Source organism: Hemitrygon akajei, chromosome 12, assembly GCF_048418815.1.
Source record: "Hemitrygon akajei chromosome 12, sHemAka1.3, whole genome shotgun sequence".
NCBI lineage: Eukaryota > Metazoa > Chordata > Chondrichthyes > Myliobatiformes > Dasyatidae > Hemitrygon > Hemitrygon akajei.
Genome location: NC_133135.1, coordinates 87,541,562 through 87,562,505, shown reverse-complemented (window position 1 = coordinate 87,562,505; position 20,944 = coordinate 87,541,562). Strand labels below are relative to the sequence as shown.

The 20,944-nt window shown below is 40.0% G+C and overlaps 1 protein-coding gene across 1 annotated transcript in view; it reads left to right on the top strand.

Annotated features, from left to right (window-relative positions):
• The window catches only part of LOC140736638 (pappalysin-2-like), a 115,009-nt gene that overhangs the window by 79,546 nt on the left and 14,519 nt on the right, over nt 1-20,944 (top strand). Inside the window, exon 7 of the mRNA XM_073062452.1 lies at nt 5,818-5,916. Within this exon, the coding sequence (XP_072918553.1) occupies nt 5,818-5,916 (99 nt within the window). The remainder of the gene's footprint in view (nt 1-5,817; nt 5,917-20,944) is intronic.

Sequence of the window (20,944 nt, the reverse complement as noted above, 5' to 3'; positions counted from 1 at the left end):
AACAATTCTTCTCCATTGCTATTTCTCTTCAGTGTTTGTTTTCCCCCTTCCTTCAGTGTGCTGTTCATGTTCTTCACTATGTCTCCCTTTTATCCATGTGGTTTTAGTTTATCTTATATCCATACAGTTTATACCTTGCCTCCTTCATGTTAAGTTACTTGTTGTGTAGATTTGTAAGGTTTGAACAGGAAATATAGCTGTGTCAAAAATATTTTTTTATAATAGCATTCACTAATGAAGTCTGAAAAGACTCCAAATTATATCAATTTGGCTGAGGTAATTGCCACATGTGTTAGCCATGAAGCATTTTTATTCAGATAATCTAACTTTAAACATCTGCACAACATATGAAATATTTAGAATACACTACATAATCTTCAAGTGGAGAAGTAAAGCTACTTAATATTTTTGAAGTCCTTTAATAAAGTGACAGCAAACATTAACAGAAAATGTCAGAAATAATTAACAAGTCAGGCAGCTTCTGTACAAAGAGAAACAGAGTTAATGTTTTAGTTCATTGACCATTTAGAAACAGGAAAAGTTAGATATTAAGCGGAGCAGGACAAGGGAAATAGTGCATTAAAGTGAATAGTAAGAAAAGCTGAATGACACAAGTGGTGATGGAGGCTTCTTAATCAGAGTTGATCTGACTGGAGGAGATGTAAACAGAAGTAAACAGAAGGGATTGTTTAATGACAAAGGGAATTAAAGAAAATACACTAGTCTCGGGATTCATAATTAAATTCAACAATTCCAAATAACAAACCTTTATATTTTGTTTCAGAACTGGCTAGTTGTAATGAAATATCATATGCCCAAAATTATTCTTTTCCCTTTTTCTCTCCCTCTGCGTGTTCCCCCTCCCACCTTCCCTTACCTTCCTCTCCCCCTCCTTCCAAATTCTGCCTGATCTGTCGGATATTTCCCGCATTCCAAATTCATATATCTACCAGATGCAATGTTTTGTATCCCACAATGGCAACTTGTCCTAATTCATCTCCCTCTGTTTACATCTCCTCCAGAGAGGCGAAGTGTGATTAACAATCCTTGACCATCCTCTGTTAGTAAACAACACTTCTGTGTCATTCAGTCTCTCTGGGTCCACATTCAATGCAGGCATACCCTTTTTCTCCACATCTGTCTGCTCCTCCCTGCAACTTAATAATGTTTGATTGCTGAATTGGAATTGTTTTTACTATTGTCACATGTACTGAAGCACAGTGAAGACCATGTCATACTTCCTGTTCATACAGATCAATTCATTTCACAGTGCATTGAGGTAGTACATGTAAAGCAAAAAAAAAAATGCAGAATAAAGTGCAGTGCAAGGTAGAAAATAAGGTACAAGATCATAATGAGGTTGATTGTGAGGTCAGGAGTCCATCTTATTATACTGCGGAACCATTCAGTAATCTTATAACAATGGGATTAAAACTGTCCTTAAGCTCAAATCTGGTGGCGCATGCTTTCAGGCTTTTGTACCTTCTGCCCTATGGGAGAGGGGAGTTGAGAATGTCCAGAGTAAGTGAGGCAGTGAGAGGTATAAACAGAATCCATGGAGAGGAGGCTGGCTTCTGTGATGTGCTGAGCTATGTCCACAAAGTCTGTTGTGCTGAAATATTAGCTGTGGTTCTCTCCCTACAGATGCTGAGCAGTTTCAGCATATTCTGTTTCTAGTTCTAATTTTAAGCTTCTACAGTTGTTTGCTTTTTAAAATCAGATGGATTCCAGATATTCAGAAATGTGAGGCTGGAATGAAGAGATATTACAATTGACTCAAATCCTCAGTGGACAATACTCAAGTACATCATGGAGAAACCTGGCAGTATCCACTTTAAGAGGACAGTTCCTGGTTAGTTCTGTGAATCATATTCCTGATAAGTTATTCAAACCGTCTTACAAAGCAATTAAGTTAAACAACGAGGGTACACTATTGGGCATTATTCATATGAATTTCAAAAGGGCACAAAATAAAGTTCAGTATTTGAAGCTACAAAAGTAGTGACAGAATATTAATGGAAATTTGGTTAATTTAACAGAAAAAGATGACTTGGCAAAATTGGGAAACAAATGGAGTGGGGTGGGGTGAATTTCAAACATATGAACACAATAAAGTGGTATCCATCAAAAAGGTTAATCCTAGGTAATAATCACTTGGTATTCATTAACCAGCTAGTCAATGTGTCATTTTATCCGTGAGTATAATTGAGATTTGGAGCACCTCAAAACCATTTGTTTTGTGAGCCAGACCTCTCTGAGTTGGCACATTTGGCAAATTAATCTGCAGTTTTGAGTACCATGTCATCAAAAGGATATTAATGCACTGGCAAATGTTCATAGATTAGCAACAAAGATGATTTAAATACTTAGGGATTGCCTCTTATTTATTAAAAAAAAGGCTGGGAGAACTTGTTTTCATTAGAGAAAAGATTGAATTTGAACTTGATCCAGGTTTTTTAAAATGCTGAGAGATTTGGATGGTGTTGATGTGAACAGGCTATTTAACTTGGACTGTGAGTATTGATACTTCGTGGTTTTGAAGCATGTGTTCGATTTTGATTGTGCCAGATAGAGAAAAAATAATAGTAAGGAACGGAATTTCTTTTGGTAAATGTGATTTACAGAATAGCTAATAATGCCATGAACACCATGTCCACATAACACATGATGTGATATCAAATTCACACCAAGATTGAAGGTGGGAATTATAAATCTTGCTGTGTACTGTGTTAAAGGTTCTGAGATGTTTGTCAGTTTAGTTTTGTACATATGGATTGTGCCCATTGAGATCTTCAAGTCATCACAGGGAGGATAGTGCTTGTCAAATGGTTGTTAGTGATTAGCCTCAACAAAGAGCATTACTTGAGGCAGTACTTACCCTGAAAATTCTGTACTTTTAATCTTACCATTTTCTTGTACAACACATTCAAAACATCAGAATATGAAGGTATTCATCTTTTTCCTGTATAATGCCATAATCTGAGCGTCTGATACTGAAGATAGTAGTGGGGGATAAAACCCAGATACAAAACTGGAGTTCAATTTCAGCATTCAGAAAATCAAAATTTCCCTGATTTGCTGAGGTGTTTTCCAGCATTTTGTTCCAATTCCAGCATTGTTTCATTGTGTTCATTTGTTTGTATTTATCTTCAATGAAAATTAGTTAAACAAGACTTGAGTTGCAAGTAAGTACGGTATATTTCTTTAATTTTACTTAAATCAATGCCACATTCAAGATCATAGGGTTCTAATGACTGTTCCATAAGTCTAACCTATATCATTACCATAAGTTAATTGACAGCAGCATTTAAGTGCAGTTCTGCCCATCAAACACAGTCCAGTCTAATCTGAAGGATTTTGTGTAATCAATACAAGTTTCCTCTTCTGTACATTTTGTAAAGTGGATAGAATTCAGGGAAAGGGCTGAGGTGTTTTGAAATAACATCCAAGTAAGTTCCAGAATATGCCAGCAATCTGCTGTGTCGTATCATTTAACAGTGGATGCATGTTTAGGAGTGCATTCTCTTGTCAAGTGAAACGTGGCAGACGATTAATTGTGAATCAGGGTCAGGTCCATTTCTTTTCATTCTTTTACAACTTTTCAGCAGGGAAATGAGCACTTTGTAGACTGTGAGGAATAGAGGGAGCAGAACCACAATCCATACAGATAAACATTGCTGCAGAGTGCTGACTAGGAAGAGCTGCCGAGCTAGTATTGTGAGGGACACAAACCCATAGCAGTAACAGTACCCATTACCACAACATATTGGTAGAGAGGAGTTAAAGCATCTACAGATACATAGGAATTGAATTTCAGAGGAAATATAATCATGACTGCTGTTATTTCAACCTTGATCTAAATGGATAAATGAGTAGCAATGCAGGATTATACACAGAGTGATATTGTATATGCCCTACAAAACTTTTTAATGCTTTTAGCAACATTATAAATGAGAATGTTGCAATAGGTAGAACATTGCAAGGTGCTCTCACTTTTGACTCCTGCCCTGAACATAATGAATTAAATTTAACTCTGATGTTTGGAGATACAAGAGACTGCAGATGCTGGAATCTGGACCTGCAGACAGTCAGTTAGAAGAATACAGCAGGTCTAGCAGCATCTGTTAGGGGAGGGGGGAGGAATCTTTTGGCATTTCAGCTCGAGAACCTGCTGCAGGGCTGAGGGTGGAGAGGGAAGATAGCGGGAAAAAGAGAAAGTGAGGAAAGGTGAGGCAGGAGCTGGTAGATGGACCAAGGAGGGAAAGATGATGGGCAGGGGGAGGAAGGGGAGGTGAAGGTCCAGACAGCTGAGAGTGGTAACTGGAAACACAAAGCCATGGAATACTGGAATTTTACAAGTAAGGAAAGTGATAAATAGGAACCATTGGAGCAGAGGTGATGGGCAGATGGAGCCAGATTGGTGGGGGGTGGAGATCCAGTAAGTGAAATATGTGGATCATTGGTAGAGAGGGAGTTGGGACAAAGTGAGTGATGGGGACTGAAGAAGGAGTATAAGAAATATAAGGAAGAGGACAGAAATAAGAGAACTATAGATGAATCAGAAAGGGGAGTGTGGAAGGGAAGCACAGGACATAAAGCACTGCCTGAAATTGGTAAATTCAATGTTCATTCCTTTGGGTAGTAGACTGCCCTGGCAAAATATGAAGTGTTGTTACTTTAGCTTATGTTAAGCCTTAATCTGGCACTGGAGTAAGTCAATAAGGGAGAAGTCAATGTGGGAATGCAGAGGGTATTTGAGATGGCATGCAACTAGGAGTTCTTGATGATCATTGTATACAGTACATAGCATAGGTTGAGGAAGGAACTATATCACAACATTTGAAAACTACCATATGTTGCTTTAATATTATGTGTAGGAAATTTGAATGCTGCAGAAAGACAGAGAGCTTTCACAGGTGTGGTGGTAAGCTGATTATAACTATCAATGAAAAGTGGGTTGGATTCAACTTGAAAACCAAAACAAATAATTTTTGTGCCAAATGATCATTTCCTGTTCCAAAAACGTTTTCTGTTTTCTGTGGGTTGATCTTGGAGCACTGAAAGTTTGACAGGTAAGGCTGTAATCTGTCCTCATTTGTATGTGTTATATAATTTGATACTGAACACAGTCTATAGCTAACAAATTCCTTCTTAGCTACCCTACCTTCTTGTTGGGAATAATTATAAGATAACCTGTATGTATTGTTACATATTTATTGGATATTATGCAATCTATTGCTTTGAGAGTTCAAACTATTATCATTAAAAGTGCCAATCTAATGTATCTGCTCTCTTTGTTTATCACTAGTGATAATGGGGAAAGACAACAAACGTATTTTCAGTACGAATACGGTGGATACTATTTCACTGCATGCAGATGTTTGTGTAGACTAAATTATGTCAGTGTACTTTCAAGCATGGACTTGTAAAATTGATTGTTCCACATGCATATTATATGAAAAGCAGTTCTGAGCAACTTTCAGCACGTTTGATTTGTTGGCAAATCTAAAAACATTCAATGACACATCTGGTTTTCAAAGTAGGTGTGGGTTTATCATTGGCCTTCACCTCACCTTCTACACAACTCCATCACAAATAGTTTTAATTGTAAATTTTTATTATTTCCTAATGGCGGAGGCACCACATGTGAATAGAAGCACTGACGCAGTCAGTAAATTGCATACTGAGCTCACAAGTTTGTTAATCTAAACTTTAGTGTTGTATTTATTGTCCTTCCCAGTTGCCTCTTGGGAAGTAATTACCAGTCCTAACTTTTTAAAGACTGAACTACCCATTTTGTACTATTCTTGCTTTTAGCCTTTTCAAGCTGATGGTTGGTGTGACAAAATCAACAATAGAGCATACTGTCAGTATGATGGAGGAGACTGCTGCCCGTCAACGCTCTCTTCCAGAAAGGTGAGATTAGAGAAGTATTGATGTGTTCAGAATTAAGAGAGATTTTTGGCACAGACATTGTGGGCTAAAGGGCCTGTTTCTGTACTTGTTTTATGTTAGGGCATTCTATTATGATTATTCATTCATTAGTCATTCTGTTTTTCAGTTCATTCTTCCTTCAAGTTCTACAAATAAATTGTTGGAGATTTCAATTGTATCGTTTTGACTTTTATGAAACAAAATACCTTAAATTCATCTTACAGAGCTGAGTTTTCAACTTTATATTGTCTAATTACCAATGCTACTTACTTTCTGTACTTACTCCTTTGCGTAACCTATATCTATAACCCAAATTACTCCCTATATCTTAGTTTTCCATTTTGCTTTGCATCAACAGCATCCTTGGATGCATTGAACACTGCATTTTCAATTTAGGAGATTTATATAGATTATAACAACCTCAATGTCCTGCATTGATCCCCATGACATCCAAGTAACCAGAACTGCCTGACACACAGAATACTCTCTGTTCTAGATCTGATCTACTACCTACAATTGCAAATCCAGACAGAGTGATTGCAGGCTCCTGAATGTTGAAATACATTGTCAACAACTGTATAGACCCTGATTATCGTTGTTAGTGTGGCATCCTTAGTGTAATAAGATGCACAAGGCATTTTGCAAGACAATAATTTTAAACAAAATTTGAGCCATAATTATATACTACATATTTTTGTTAAGAAATATTTGGGAAACTTAACAGAAGTCTCATGGAGACAGTGTGGTCTGCACTTTTCAAATCAGTAGAAGTGTAAAATAGAAAAAAAAACTATATATAATACAATACTCATGCAATACAATCCTGACACCAGCCACTACTAACTTGATGACTGTGGAAGGTCTAAGGTAATATCAGAAGATTCACCAAAGGTAATGAGGTGCGCAACATAAGCTGGATCAATCGCCGATTGAAAAAAAAATCATAGCTGAGCCAGCTCCCGCCTTTGCCTGATGACATGCTTTGGAAAAATAGTCAACAGAATCCAGAGACCTGGCCATCCTTGGTGGTGTAACCGTGGCCATCTCTCCAGCTAAGGCTGTTGATGAGGGGAAAGCACTGAAGTGTTAGGTCCAATAATTTATTCGTTAAAACATGATGTCACTTTCTGACTCTTGGCTGCAAAGCAAAGAAAGCAGGCAGATCTCCTTTAGATTGTAATCATTATTTTTATTTCAGCTAAGGCTTTAAGGTATGAAAGATTGCCCAGTAGGATGTTGCCTGAAATCTGTAAAGTTAAATTTATGGTAATGTTATATACTGTGACTTTTTTATTTGCTTGCACAGTAGGGGTGCTCACTGAAACACATCTTAAGCTGCATGCTGTCTGGACCAGTAACTACACCACTAAGCATTTTATTACAGTCTGTCTGTGCTTTGCATTCATAGCCAGAATCCCACTACCACTGGCAATTGGAAGATTCGAATTAATGAATATCGCAGTAGGATATGTTTTTGCACAGAAAGACTGGCTTATGGAAATTGTAATTTGAAAATGTTAGTGATGTAAATATTTGATTTTGTGTTATACTGTAGTGAGTCAGATAATGCACAATACTGGAGACTGGATTTATAGTTAATGTGGTCAGACCAAAGAGCCTTGCTATTTGGTGTACAAAACTCCATTCTAAAAACTGGGGAAATGTTGATCATCAGTGGAAAGTACTTCTTGGTTTTGGTGCTTTAAGGAGGAAGGAACCTCAGTGCATTCTGAGCTGGAGAAGAGAGTTGAGGCTGAAAAATAATTTGGATTGATTGAGATAGCCAGGGGAGGAAGCATTCAGCCCTGATGGCTTACAAATATCACCACCATCCAGCAGACCTTGTGGATCACAAGGCCTTGGATCAGTATGGTCTGAGATTGATAGGGATTCTTTTGTGTGAGATTCAAAGCCTGTCCAAAGAAGCTGATTGAGTATAATTAGCTCCTTGGTATTGGTCTGGGAGAGAGCACACTGATGTTGGTTTGCCTATCCTTCCAGGTGATTGGGAGAAGTTTGCAGAGGTATTGGTGGTGCACCTTCTCCAAGTAGTCCGGATCACAGAAACATAAAAGTCATTGATTTCAAACCTGACACTAAAACAAAACTACAAGTATACTCACATATGTGCCTGAATCCACTGGATGAATACTTCAGTACCCACTGATGTCTCTCGTCATTGCCTTCCCCACTGTAGTACACAAAACTGGCTGGTCTACGCCATAGCATTCAGTCCCTTGCTGCCATTGCCATGCCTTACTACTGATTAATTTCAACTGAATCTTAATGCCTCCTTTCAGACCTTCTTTGGAGCATAGAGGAGGTGATTAGACACTGACTTTTTGAGATGTATAGTAAATGTGTATAGGGCAGCACCAAGGTGTGTTGTACCCTCTACTCACATTAAAGGCACCCCGCTGACTGTTTTAGTCAGGTGTATATCCATAAATCATAAGTCATAGGAGTAGAATGAGGCCATTCAGTCCATCGGGTCTGCTCTGCCATTCTATCATGGCTGATTCCGGATCCCACTCAAACCCATACACTTGTCTTCACTCCATATCTTTTGATAACCTGACTGATCAGGAAACAATCAATTTACGCTTTAAGTATACCCACGGACTTGGCCTCCACTACAATCTGTGGCAGAGCATTCTAGATTCACTATTCTCTGGTGAAAAATATTCCTGCTTACCTCTGTTCTAAAGGGTTGCTCTGAAATTTTGAGACTGTGCCTTTTAGTTCTGGATACCCCCACTATAGAAACATCCTCTCCATATCCACCCTATCCAGTCCTTTCAATATTAGGTAGGTTTCAATGAGATCCCCTGCATTCTTCTAAATTCCATCGAGTACAGGCCCAAAGCTGCCAAATGCTGCTCATTTGTTAACCCATTCATTCCCACAATCATTCACAATGAACCCCCTCTGGACTTTCTCCAATGATAACACATACTTTTGAGATACGGAGCCCAAAACTGTTGACAATACTCCAAGTGCGACTTTACTAGTGATCTTCAAAAGGCTCAGCATTATCTCCTTTCTTTTATATTCTATTCCCCTTGAAATAAATGCCAACATCTTATTTGCCTTCTATACCACAGGCTCAACCATATAAAAACCATATAACCATATAACAATTACAGCACGGAACCAGGCCATCGCAGTCCTTCTAGTCTGTGCTGAATGCTTACTCTCACCTAGTCCCACCGACCTGCACTCAGCCCCTTAACCCTCCATTCCTTTCCTGTCCATATACCTATCCAATTTTACTTTAAATGACAATACCAAACTTGCCTCTACCACTTCTACTGGAAGCTCATTCCACACAGCTACCACTCTCTAAGTAAAGAAATTCCCCCTCGTGTTACCCTTAAACTTTTGCCCCCTAACTCTCAACTCATGTCCTCTTCTTTGAATCTCCCCTACTCTCAATGGAAAAAGCCTATCCATGTCTACTCTATCTATCCCCCTCATAATTTTAAATACCTTTATCTATCAAGTCCCCCCTCAACCTTCTACACTCCAAAGAATAAAAACCTAACTTGTTCAACCTTTCCCTGTAAGTTAGGTGCTGAAACCCAGGTAACATTCTAGTAAATCTTCTCTGTACTCTCTCTATTTTGTTGACATTTTTCCTATAATTCAGTGACCAGAACTGTACGCGATACTCCAAATTCGGCCTTACCAATGCCTTGTACAGTTTTAACATTACATCCCAACTCCTATACTCAATGCTCTGATTTATAAAGGCCAGCATACCAAAAGTTTTCTTCACCACCCTATCCACATGAGATTCCACGTTCAGGAAACTATGCACCATTATTCCTAGATCACTCTGTTCTACTGCATTCTTCAATGCCCTACCATTTAACATGTATGTCCTATTTGGATTATTCCTACCAAAATGTAGCACCTCACACTTATCAGCATTAAACTCCATCTGCCATCATTCAGCCCATTCTTCTAACTGGCCTAAATCTCTTTGCAAGCTTTGAAAACCTACTTCATTATCCACAATGCCACCTACCTTAGTATCATCTGCATACTTACTAATCCAATTTACCACCACATCATCCAGATCATTAATGTATATGACAAACAACATTGGACCCAGTACAGATCCCTGAGGCACACCACTAGTCACCAGCCTCCAACATAACAAACAGTTATCCACCACTACTCTCTGGCATCTCCCATCCAGCCACTGTTGAATCCATTTTACTACTTCAATAGTAATACCTAACGATTGAACCTTCCTAACTATCCTTCCATGCAGAACCTTGTCAAAGGCCTTACTGAAGTCCATATAGACAACATCCACTGCTTTACCCTCATCAACTTTCCTCGTAACCTCTTCAAAAAATTCAATTAGATTTGTCAAACATGACCTTCCACGCACAAATCCATGTTGACTGTTCCTAATCAGACCCTGTCTATCCAGATAATTATATATACCATCTCTAAGAATACTTTCCATTAATTTACCCACCACTGATGTCAAAACGACAGGCCTATAATTGCTAGGTTTACTCTCAGAACCCTTTTTAAACAATGGAACCACATGAGCAATACGCCAATCCTCTGACACCATCCCCGTTTCTAATGACATTTGAAATATTTCTGTCAGAGCCCCTGCTCTTTCTACACTAACTTCCCTCAAGATCCTAGGGAATATCCTGTCAGGACCTGGAGATTTATCCACTTTTATATTCCTTAAAAGCACCAGTACTTCCTCCTCTTTAATCGTCATAGTTTCCATAACTTCCCTACTTGTTTCCCTTACCTCACACAATTCAATATCCTTCTCCTTAGTGAATACTGAAGAAAAGAAATTGTTTAAAATCTCCCCCCATCTCTTTCGGCTCCACACATAGCTGTCCACTCTGATTTTCTAAGGGACCAATTTTATCCCTCACTATCCTTTTGCTATTAATATAACTGTAGAAACCCTTCGGATTTATTTTCACCTTACTTTCCAAAGCAACCTCGTATCTTCTTTTAGTTTTTCTAATTTCTTTCTTAAGATTCTTCTTACATTCTTTATATTCCTCAAGCACCTCATTTACACCATGCTGCCTATATTTATTGTAGATATCTCTCTTTTTCCGAACCAAGTTTCCAATATCCCTTGAAAACCATGGCTCTCTCAAACTTTTAACCTTTCCTTTCAACCTAACAGGAACATAAAGATTCTGTACCCTCAAAATTTCACCTTTAAATGACCTCCATTTCTCTACTACATCCTTCCCATAAAACAAATTGTCCCAATCTACTCCTTCTAAATCCTTTCACATCTCCTCAAAGTTAGCCTTTCTCCAATCAAAAATCTCAACCCTGGGTCCAGCCCTATCCTTCTCCATAATTATATTGAAACTAATGGCATTGTGATCACTGGACCCGAAGTGCTCCCCAACACATACCTCCGTCACCTGACCTATTTCATTCCCTAACAGAAGATCCAACACTGCCCCTTCTTTAGTGGGTACCTCTATGTATTGCTGCAAAAAACTATCCTGCACACATTTTACAAACTCCAAACCATTCATCCCTTTTTCAGTATGGGCTTCCCAGTCTATGTGTGGAAAATTAAAATCTCCCACAATCACAACCCTGTACTTACTACAAATATCTGCTATCTCCTTGCAAATTTGCTCCTCTAATTCTCGCTCCCCATTAGGTGGTCTATAATACACCCCTATAAGTGTTACTACACCTTTCCCATTCCTCAATTCCACCCAAATAGTCTTCCTAGATGAGCCCTCCAATCTATCCTGCCAGAGCACCGCTGTAATATTTTCTCTGACAAGCAACTCAGACAGACAGACATACTTTATTGATCCCGAGGGAAAATGGGTTTCTTTACAGTCGCACCAACCAAGAATAGTGTAGACAGTATAGCAATATAAAACCATAAATAATTAAATAATAATAGGTAAATTATGCCAAGTGGAAGTAAGTCCAGGACCAGCTTATTGGCTCAGGGTGTCTGACACTGAGGGAGGAGTTGTAAAGTTTGATGGCCACAGGCAGGAACTCAACACCTCCCCATCTTGTCCCTCCGATTCTATCACACCTGAAGCAACGAAATCCAGGAATATTTAGTTGCCAATCACACCCCTCCTACAATCATGTTTCACTAATAGCTACAATATCATATTTCCAGGTATCAATCCATGCTCTAAGCTTATCCACCTTTCTTACAATGCTACTAGCATTAAAATAAATGTATTTAAGAAATTCTCCACCTCTTCCTCTCAGTTTATCTCTAACAGTACAAAGAACTTTACTGTCTTCTTTTTCTTCCTTCTCTCATACATCTGTTCCTACACTCTGGTTCCCCTCCCCCCTCGTATCTAGTTTAAATCCACTGCAGCCTCTCTAGCAAACCTACCTGCAAGAATATTTGTCCCCCTCCAGTTCATATGTAAACCGTCCCACCGGAACAAGTCCCACCTTCCCTGGAACACTACCCAATTATCTATAAATCTGAAGCCCTCCTTCCTGCACCATGTCTTCAGCCACGTCTTGATCTGCACTATTTTACTATTTCTAAACTCACCTGCACGTGGCACTGGTAGCAATCCTGAGATTGCTATCCTGGAGGTCCTGTCCTTTAACTTGGTGCCTAACTCCCTAAACTCACCTTTCAGGACCTCCTCACTCTTCCTACCCACGTCATTGGTCCCTACATGGACCACGACATCCGGCTGCTCACCCTCCCTCTTGAGAATACTGAGAACTCGATCCGAGATATCGTGGACCCTGGCACCAGGGAGGCAACAGACCATCCGGGATTCTTGATCTCTTCCACAGAACCTCCTACCTGTCCCTCTAACTATCAAATCCCCATCACTACTTCTCTCCTCTTTTCCCTCCTTCCCTTCTGAGCTGAGGGTCCAGTTTCAGTGCCAGAGACACAACCACTGTAACTTGTCCCTGGTAGGTTGTCCCCACCAACAGTATCCAAAACGGTATACTTATTGTTGATGGGAATGGCCACAGGGGTGCTCTGCTCTTCCTGTCTATTCCCCTTCCCTCTCCTGACAGTCACTCAACTACCTGTCTCCTGACTCCTAGAGGTGACTATCTCCCTGAAACTCCTGTCTATTTTTGCCTCTGCCTCCTGAATGATCCGAAGTTCATCCAGCTCCAGATCCAGTTCCCTGACACGGTTTGTCAGGAGCTGCAGCTGGATGCACCTTTTGCAGGTGTAGTCATCAGGGACAGCTGTGCTCGCCCTGACTTTCCACATACTGCAAACGGAGCACTAAACTGCCCTAACTGCTGCCTCCATTACCTACTCCTAAGCTAATTAGATTAATTAAAGGAGCTTACCCGGCCTTACCTCACCTGAAGTGAAGCTCGTACTCAGCCTCTACTCACTTTTTAAATTCCCCCGCTGATCTCAGAGGTCGACTTTCACGTGCTTGTGCAGTCGTGCCCCGTTCAACCTCGCCTCTGCCTGTTCTCGCCGAAGCTTGATTGAGCCAAAGCCGTCCCACTCTGCTTCAGTCCACACAGAAAATGGCCGCTACAACGATGGCCTCTGTATATGGCGGTCTTTCTTTTAAACCTTTGGCGTGCTACGTCATGCGCCTGCGCAGTCTAGCCTCTTTGCCCCTGATCAGTTAGAAAAACAGCTTCTCTCCGAGCTTCTTTTACCTCTTCCCTCTCCGCCTCTTGCTTTGATTTAAAATTTCAACCTGTAAATTAACTTTCTGGGAGTCTTGCACGAGGACTCCCAAGACCCTCTGCACCTCTGATGTTTGAATCTTCTCCCCATTTAGTTAATAGCCTGCACTTTTGTTCCTTTTACCAAACTGCACTATCATATATTTCCCAACAGTATATTCCATTTGCCACTATTTTACCCATTCTTCCAATTTGTCTATTAACCAATTTGTCTATTTCCAATCTGCAATCGCATTGCTTCCTCAGCACTACCTACCCCTCCACCTATCTTCGTATCATTTGTAAATTTTACCACAAAGCCGTCAATTCTGTTATCTAATTCATTGACAAACAATGTGAAAAGTATTGGTCCTAATACTGACCCCTGAGGAACACCAGTCACCGGCAGCCAATCAGAAAAGGCGCCTTTTATTCCTAACTCACTCCTCCCGCCTGTCAGCCATTCTGCTACCCATGTCAGTATCTTTCCTGTAACGCCATAAGATATTATCTTGTTCAGCAGCCTCATGTTTGGCACCTTATCAAGCGCCTTCTAAAAATTCAAATACATCCACTGCCTCTTCTTTGTCCACCTTGCTTGTTACTTCCTCAAAGAACTCTAGCAGATTTCTCAGGCATGATTTCCCTTTACAGAAATCATGCTGACTTTGACTTAATTTATCATTAGTCTCCAAGTATCTCGAAACCTCAACCTTAATAATAGACTCCAACACTTTCCCAACCACTGAGATTAGGCTAACCGGCTTAAAATTTCCTTTCTTTTGCCTTCCTCCTTTCTTGAAGAGTGGAGTGACATTTGCAATCTTCCAGTCCTCCAGGACCATGCCAGAATCAAGTGATTCTTGAAAGACCATGATCAATGCACCCATTATCTCTTCAGCAACCTCTCTCAGGACTTCAGGATGTAATCCATCTGGTCCAGGTGACTTATCCACATTAAGACCTTTAAGTTTGCCAAGCACATTTTCCTTTATAATAGCAATGGCACTCACTCCTGCTCCCTGACACTCACAGACCTCTGACACACTGCTAGTTTCTTCCACAGTGAAGACCGATGCAAAGTACTCACTAAGTTCATCTGCCATTACTTTATTCCCCATTAATACTTCACCAGCATTATTTTCCAGTGGTCCAATATCAAATCTCACCTTCCTTTTTACTGAAAAAAACTTTTGGTATCCTGCTTTATATTATTGGCTAGTCTGTTCTCATATTTAATCTTTTCCGTTCTTATAGCTTTTTAAGTTAGTTGCCTTTTGTTGGATTTTAAAAGCTTCCTAATCATCCAACTTCCCACTCATTTTTTCTGTTATATTCCCTTTCTTTGGCTTTTGTATTGTCCTTAACATCTTTTGTCAGCCATGATTGCCTACAACTGCCATTTGAGAACTTCTTCCTTTGTGGGCATACCTATCCTGTGCCTTGTGAACTATTCCCAGAAACTTCAGCCATCTCTGCTCTGCTGTCATCCCCACCAGTATCCTCCTCCAATCCACTTGGGCAAGTTCCTCGCTCATGCCTCTGTAATTCCCTTTATTCCATTGCGATACTGATACATGTGAGTTATGCTTCTCCCTCTCAAATTGCAGTATAGTTCAATCATTATGATCACTACCTTCTAAGGGTAGTTCATGTGAAGCTCCCTAATAAGATCTAGGTTATTACACAACACCCAATCTAAGGTAGCCTTTCCACAAGTAGGCGCAAGCACAAGCTGCTCTAAAAAACCATCTCATAGGCATTCAACAAATTCCCTCTCTTGCGATCCGACACCAATCTTATTTTCCTAAACCTCTTGCATATTGAAGTCGCCTACTACAATTATGACCTTACCCTTATTTGATGCCTTTTCCTGCCGTCTTTGCAATCTTATTCCCACATCTTCTCTACTATTTGGAGATCTATATATGACTCTCATAATTTTTTTTACCCTTACACTTTCTTAACTCCATCCACAACGATTCAACATTCTCTGACCCTATGCCACCTCTTTCTAAAGATGTAATTCCATCTCTTCCCAACAGAGCCACACCACCGCCTATGCCTTCCTGTCTATCCTTCTGATAAAAAGTGTAAGCTCCTAACTATGGCCCTCCCTCTGCCATGACTCAGCGATGCCCACAAAGTCATACCAACCAATCTCTAATTGCGCCACAAGTTCATCCACCTTATTCTAAATGGTACGCTCATTTAAATACAGCGCCCTCAATCCTGCATTCTTTGCCCTTTTGAATTTTGCCTCTGTATTTGTACCCAATCATTGTCTTGTCCTTCCCTACATTCATGTTACAACATGGGAAAAGATGCACATTGCTGGCAGTACAAGCAACAGTGAATCAGAATGCTTGGTTACTTCAGTCGTATGGGTAGTTGCTGGGTATATACTAATTTCACCTTGTGTTGAAGATAGGATGTCGTTCATGATCCTTTCAATTCCAGATTTAAAGTAAGTTATTAGAAACAGGTTGCTGGGAAAGGATGGCAGTATAGGTAGGAAGAATGCCTCAGCATCTGAATGCTTCCTGTATTGGGAAGACTGGGGCAAGTGAACAAACAACATTCCATTGTGGAACGCAATGCTCTAAGGAATGCTTCGGATATTTACAGCTTGAATATTGGCATTTTCTTCAGGCAAAGACTAGTTAATTAGCATTGGTCTCATTCACTATTCATTGCAGATGAAAGTGACAACCTAAAATAAATCATGTTACTTCAATAAATTATGTTTGCCTCAGCATTTCTTTATTAGAGGATGGGGTAGCTAGGATTTCTACTATTGATGGGTCATTCATGGAAATCAAGGCTTGTTACTTGAGAGCAAGCAAAAGTTCATGATGCTCTTTTCCTTCTGGAAATTTCCTCCTGGCACACACTGACCCAACCAACTGTGAGTGTCAAGGATGTTTTCAACCTCATACTGGTGCAGTTGGAGGTTCCCACCTGCTTCAAAGAGGTGACAATCATACCAGTGACTATTGCCCAGTTGCACTCCCATCTACCGTGATGATTTGCTTTGATATGGCCAGAATCAACTCCTGCCTAAGCAAAGAACTGCAATTTGCCTGTTGTCACAATAGGCCTACACCAGATGCAATCTCACTGGCTCTCCATTCAGCTTTGGACCACCTGGACAATAGCAATACCTACATCAGGCTTCTAATTATTGATTACAGCTCAGCGTTCAACACCATCATACACTCAGTACTAATCGACACAATCCAAAACCTGGACCTCTGTACCTTCCCCGGCAACTGGATCTTTTACTTCCTCATCAGGACACCACAGTCAGTGCAAGTGTACAGGAGTGAAATAGGTCAGCTGGTTGAATGGTGTCACAACAACCTCTTTGCACTCAAAGTTAGCAAGACCAAGGAATTGATTGTGGACTACTGGAACACACACCAGTACTCATCAAGGGATCAGCAGTGGAAAGGGTGAGCAGTTTCAAGTTCTTGGGTGTTGGAAGATCTATCCTGCACCCAACATTGATGCAATTATAAAGATGGCATGACGAGGGCTGCATTTTATTAGAAGTTTAAGGAGATTTTGTCTATCACCATTAGCTGTAGCAAATTACTGTGGAGAGCATTTGAATTAGTTGCATCACTGCCTGGAATGAAGGATCAGTAAAAGCTACATAAAGTTATAAAGTGATATTAATCATTAAGGATCTTGAAGACACACACTCAACATTACAGGAACTCCTTCTATATCTCCGCCATCAGATTTCCAACCAGACAATGAACCCACGTACACTACCTCACTATTTTTTTCCTGCTCTTTTAACACCACTTACAGTTTTTTTTTATTATGCATTGTACTGTACTGCTGCCACACAAAACAAATTTCACAACATATGCTGGTGATATTAAACCTGATTCTGTCTAAACAGCATTGTAACTTAAGACACTCATGGTGAGCTACTGGATGGCTGCAGCTAACAGTAGCACCTATTAAAATGGAGCAGTGAAATCAGAGCAAAGTGAATCCTGGCCCTGGGATAGATATCTTTTTTTGGTTAGAGCTTTCTCTGCCAATCAGTTTGGAGGCTTCAACTTTATAAACTCCAAGGATTGTCCAACAAATTTATGCGGGTGGAACAAAGGTGAACACTTTACAAAGATGATACTACTGTATAGTCCTCCCAGTACTTAACAGGAGTTAAAAGAACTGACATGGAAGTTCACATTTATTATCATTGACATACAAACCTAGTGTATAAATGCCATGAAAATTAGCTTTTAGCAGCAGAATATAGTACACTCCAAACATAATTACATTAATGCAAGTTGGGAAATATATGGAAGGTGATGGACACTGTAGGAGGGAGGGGCTAGATTGATTGTGGATCAGGTTTAAATGGGTTGCCACAACACTGTGCTATACTATATTCTATAGTCTAAGACAGAATTAGGGTGTTACAGTTTGATTCAAGAGCCTAATGGCAGTGGGGAAGAAGCTATTGTTCACCTTGAAGTGTGACTCCTGTACCTTCTGCCCAGCAGATCTACTTTCTACTCAAGTACTGCACCATTCAAATGAGGTTACCCAGACGTTTAGACAAAATCATGATACAGCTTTTGTAAAGCTATCAATGATGTCAAGAGGCAGTACCAGTCCAAAATCAAGTCCCAGAACAGATGCCAATTGTGGCAGAACTTACCTGCTATATCAGGCTACAAAACAACATTGGGCTGCAACACTGAAAACATCGCATCCCTTCCCAATGAGCTTAATGGATTCCAAGCATGATTTAAACAGAAAGGGGTTGGAATGTCACCACCTACCCTGCCAGCCATAGTCACAATTGTGGGTATAATACAAGTTATCCAGATGGTGAATCTACGGAAAGCACCTGGCTTGGATGATTTTCTTGGCTGCGTCCTTAGATCCTGTACACATCAGCTGGATGATTTTCAGACATTTTTAATCTCCCCCTGTTTCAAGCTGAGTTTCACACATGCTTTAAGAAGAGCACTGTCATATGGTGCCTAAGAAAAACAAGGTAACGCGCCTTAATGACACAGATTAAGTTCAGCCTATCAGCCAACCTTGACTCAGTGCAATATGTCTACTGCTGAAACAGTACTGCCTTGAATGCTATAAATTCCTCATCATCTTTAGCCTGTCCTAATCCAACCACTGTAGATGCCACAGCCAAGAGAGCTTACCAACACTACTTTCTCAGGAGATGAAAGAAATTTGGCATGTCCCTTCTGACCCTCATCAAATTTTATCAATGCAGTATAGAAAGTGTGCTGTTCTCATACATAGTGGTTTGGTATGGCAACTGCACTACCCCTGACTGCAAGAAACTGCAGAGAGCGGTGGGCACGACTCAGTACATCACGGAAACCAGCCTCTCCTCCATTATCCCTGTGGTACACTTCTCACTGCCTCACTAAAACAGTCTGCTAATTAAAGATCCCACCCACCCTGGAATTTCTGTCTTCTCCCCCTCCCGTCAAGCAGAAAGTACAAAAGCCTGAAAGCACATACCACCAAGACCAAAGACAGCTTCTATCCTGATTTTATAAGATATGGAACAGTTTCTTATTATGGTAAGAATGCATTCTTGACCTCACAATTTATCTGGTTATGACATTGCATCCCATTGTTTACCTGCACTGCATTTTCTCTGTAACTGTATTCTTTTATTCTACATTTTTATTGTTTTATCTGTACTACTTCAATGAACTGTTATAATGAATTGATCCACATGAACAGTATAAAAGGCAAATTTTTCACTTAATATGGTACGAGACAATAATAAACCAATTTACCAACTTAATAAACATAGGTCATATTTGTCAAGTGTTTTCCCAAGTGGCTAGATGTTGGCTGTAGATGTCTGTAGGATCAATGGATAACACCAAGTCCTGTTATCCGCTTGCTGACCATCCGCAGATCACTGTGTATGGGGTTAGAATAGGAGAAGGGGAGGAACAGAGGTAGGTATATCAGATGAAATTTGCATAGAAGGGTTGGCTACTGAATAGCGTTGCCAATGACCTTGGAGAAATCTGTGATTTTCTCATTACCTATTGGAAGTTCATGAAAAACAAGGGGAAAATCTGCAAATAATAAGTCATTGCACATCTTCTGGTCACTCAACAGGAAAGAGTGTTTCATTGGTAATCAGGGAGGGCAACATTTCACTGGAAACATGCTCTGATAAAGTGCATTTCAGTTTTACCACGAACCAAATGTAACACAGATTCAGCAGAAAGATTCTGGTGCTAAAAGGATTGAATTATGAAAAATTATTGCAAGCTTCTACCCATTGATTTCCCTAGGAGTGCTTGAGAGTATACACGTCTAGCCCCTTGTAATTGATGCTTACAAACATTAGGAGGGTTAAGGCTACAGGAAAGTGGTTTAGAAAGTTACTCAGCTAGCTTCTAATACCAGGGAGCAAGCTTGAAATTATGGGGAAAAATTAGTTTATGCAAATTTGGGAAAATAAAACAGGAGCTGATAGGTTTAAAAAGTAGAATAAAGATTTGAGGTGGGAAATGTTATGACATAGGGATGATCAATAGGGAAAGAGGCTTCAATGTTGTAGCCTTTACATTTTTATACATTCCTATACATTCAGAGAGGGTGCAGAAGAGACTTACCAGGATGCTTCCTGGATTTGAGAACATGTCATGAGAGACATTGAGCAAGCTAAGGCTTTTCGCTTCGGAGCGAGGGAGGTTTAGAGGTGATTTGATAGAGGTGTATAAGATGATAAAAGGCATAGATAGAGTGGAAGCCAGCACCATTTCCCCAGGGTGGCAATGGCTAATACAGTATAAGGTGATTGGAGAAAAGTACAGAGGTGATGTCAGAGGTTTTTTTTTTCCAGTCCGAGTAGAGGGTGCATAGACCACACTGCCAAGAGTGGTGGTAGAGATAGATAATATTAAGGACATTTAAGTGACTCATAGATAGGCACACAAATGAAGGCCAGGTTGGTGAGAAGGGTTAGATTAATCTTGGAGTAGGTTAAAAGATTGGAACAACATTGTGGGCCAAAGGCCTGTACTGTGATGTACTGTTCTATGTTGTACATTCCATGCATAAATAAATACTTAGATGTTGTCAAACAGTCTGTATGATAATAAATCACTCTGAATTACAGGCACATTCCCACAGTGCAGTATTCTGTTCGGGCCACTTGTCTTGGGTGTTTATGTTGCATAGTTACACTGTAAAGTTTCTCAGAATTTCAAATTGCACATTTGAGATTGATAAGATAGTCACACTGTTTAAAATATTCCTGGAGGCAAGTAGCCCATATCCAGAAACTGCCTGCTCATTTGTAAAGTTT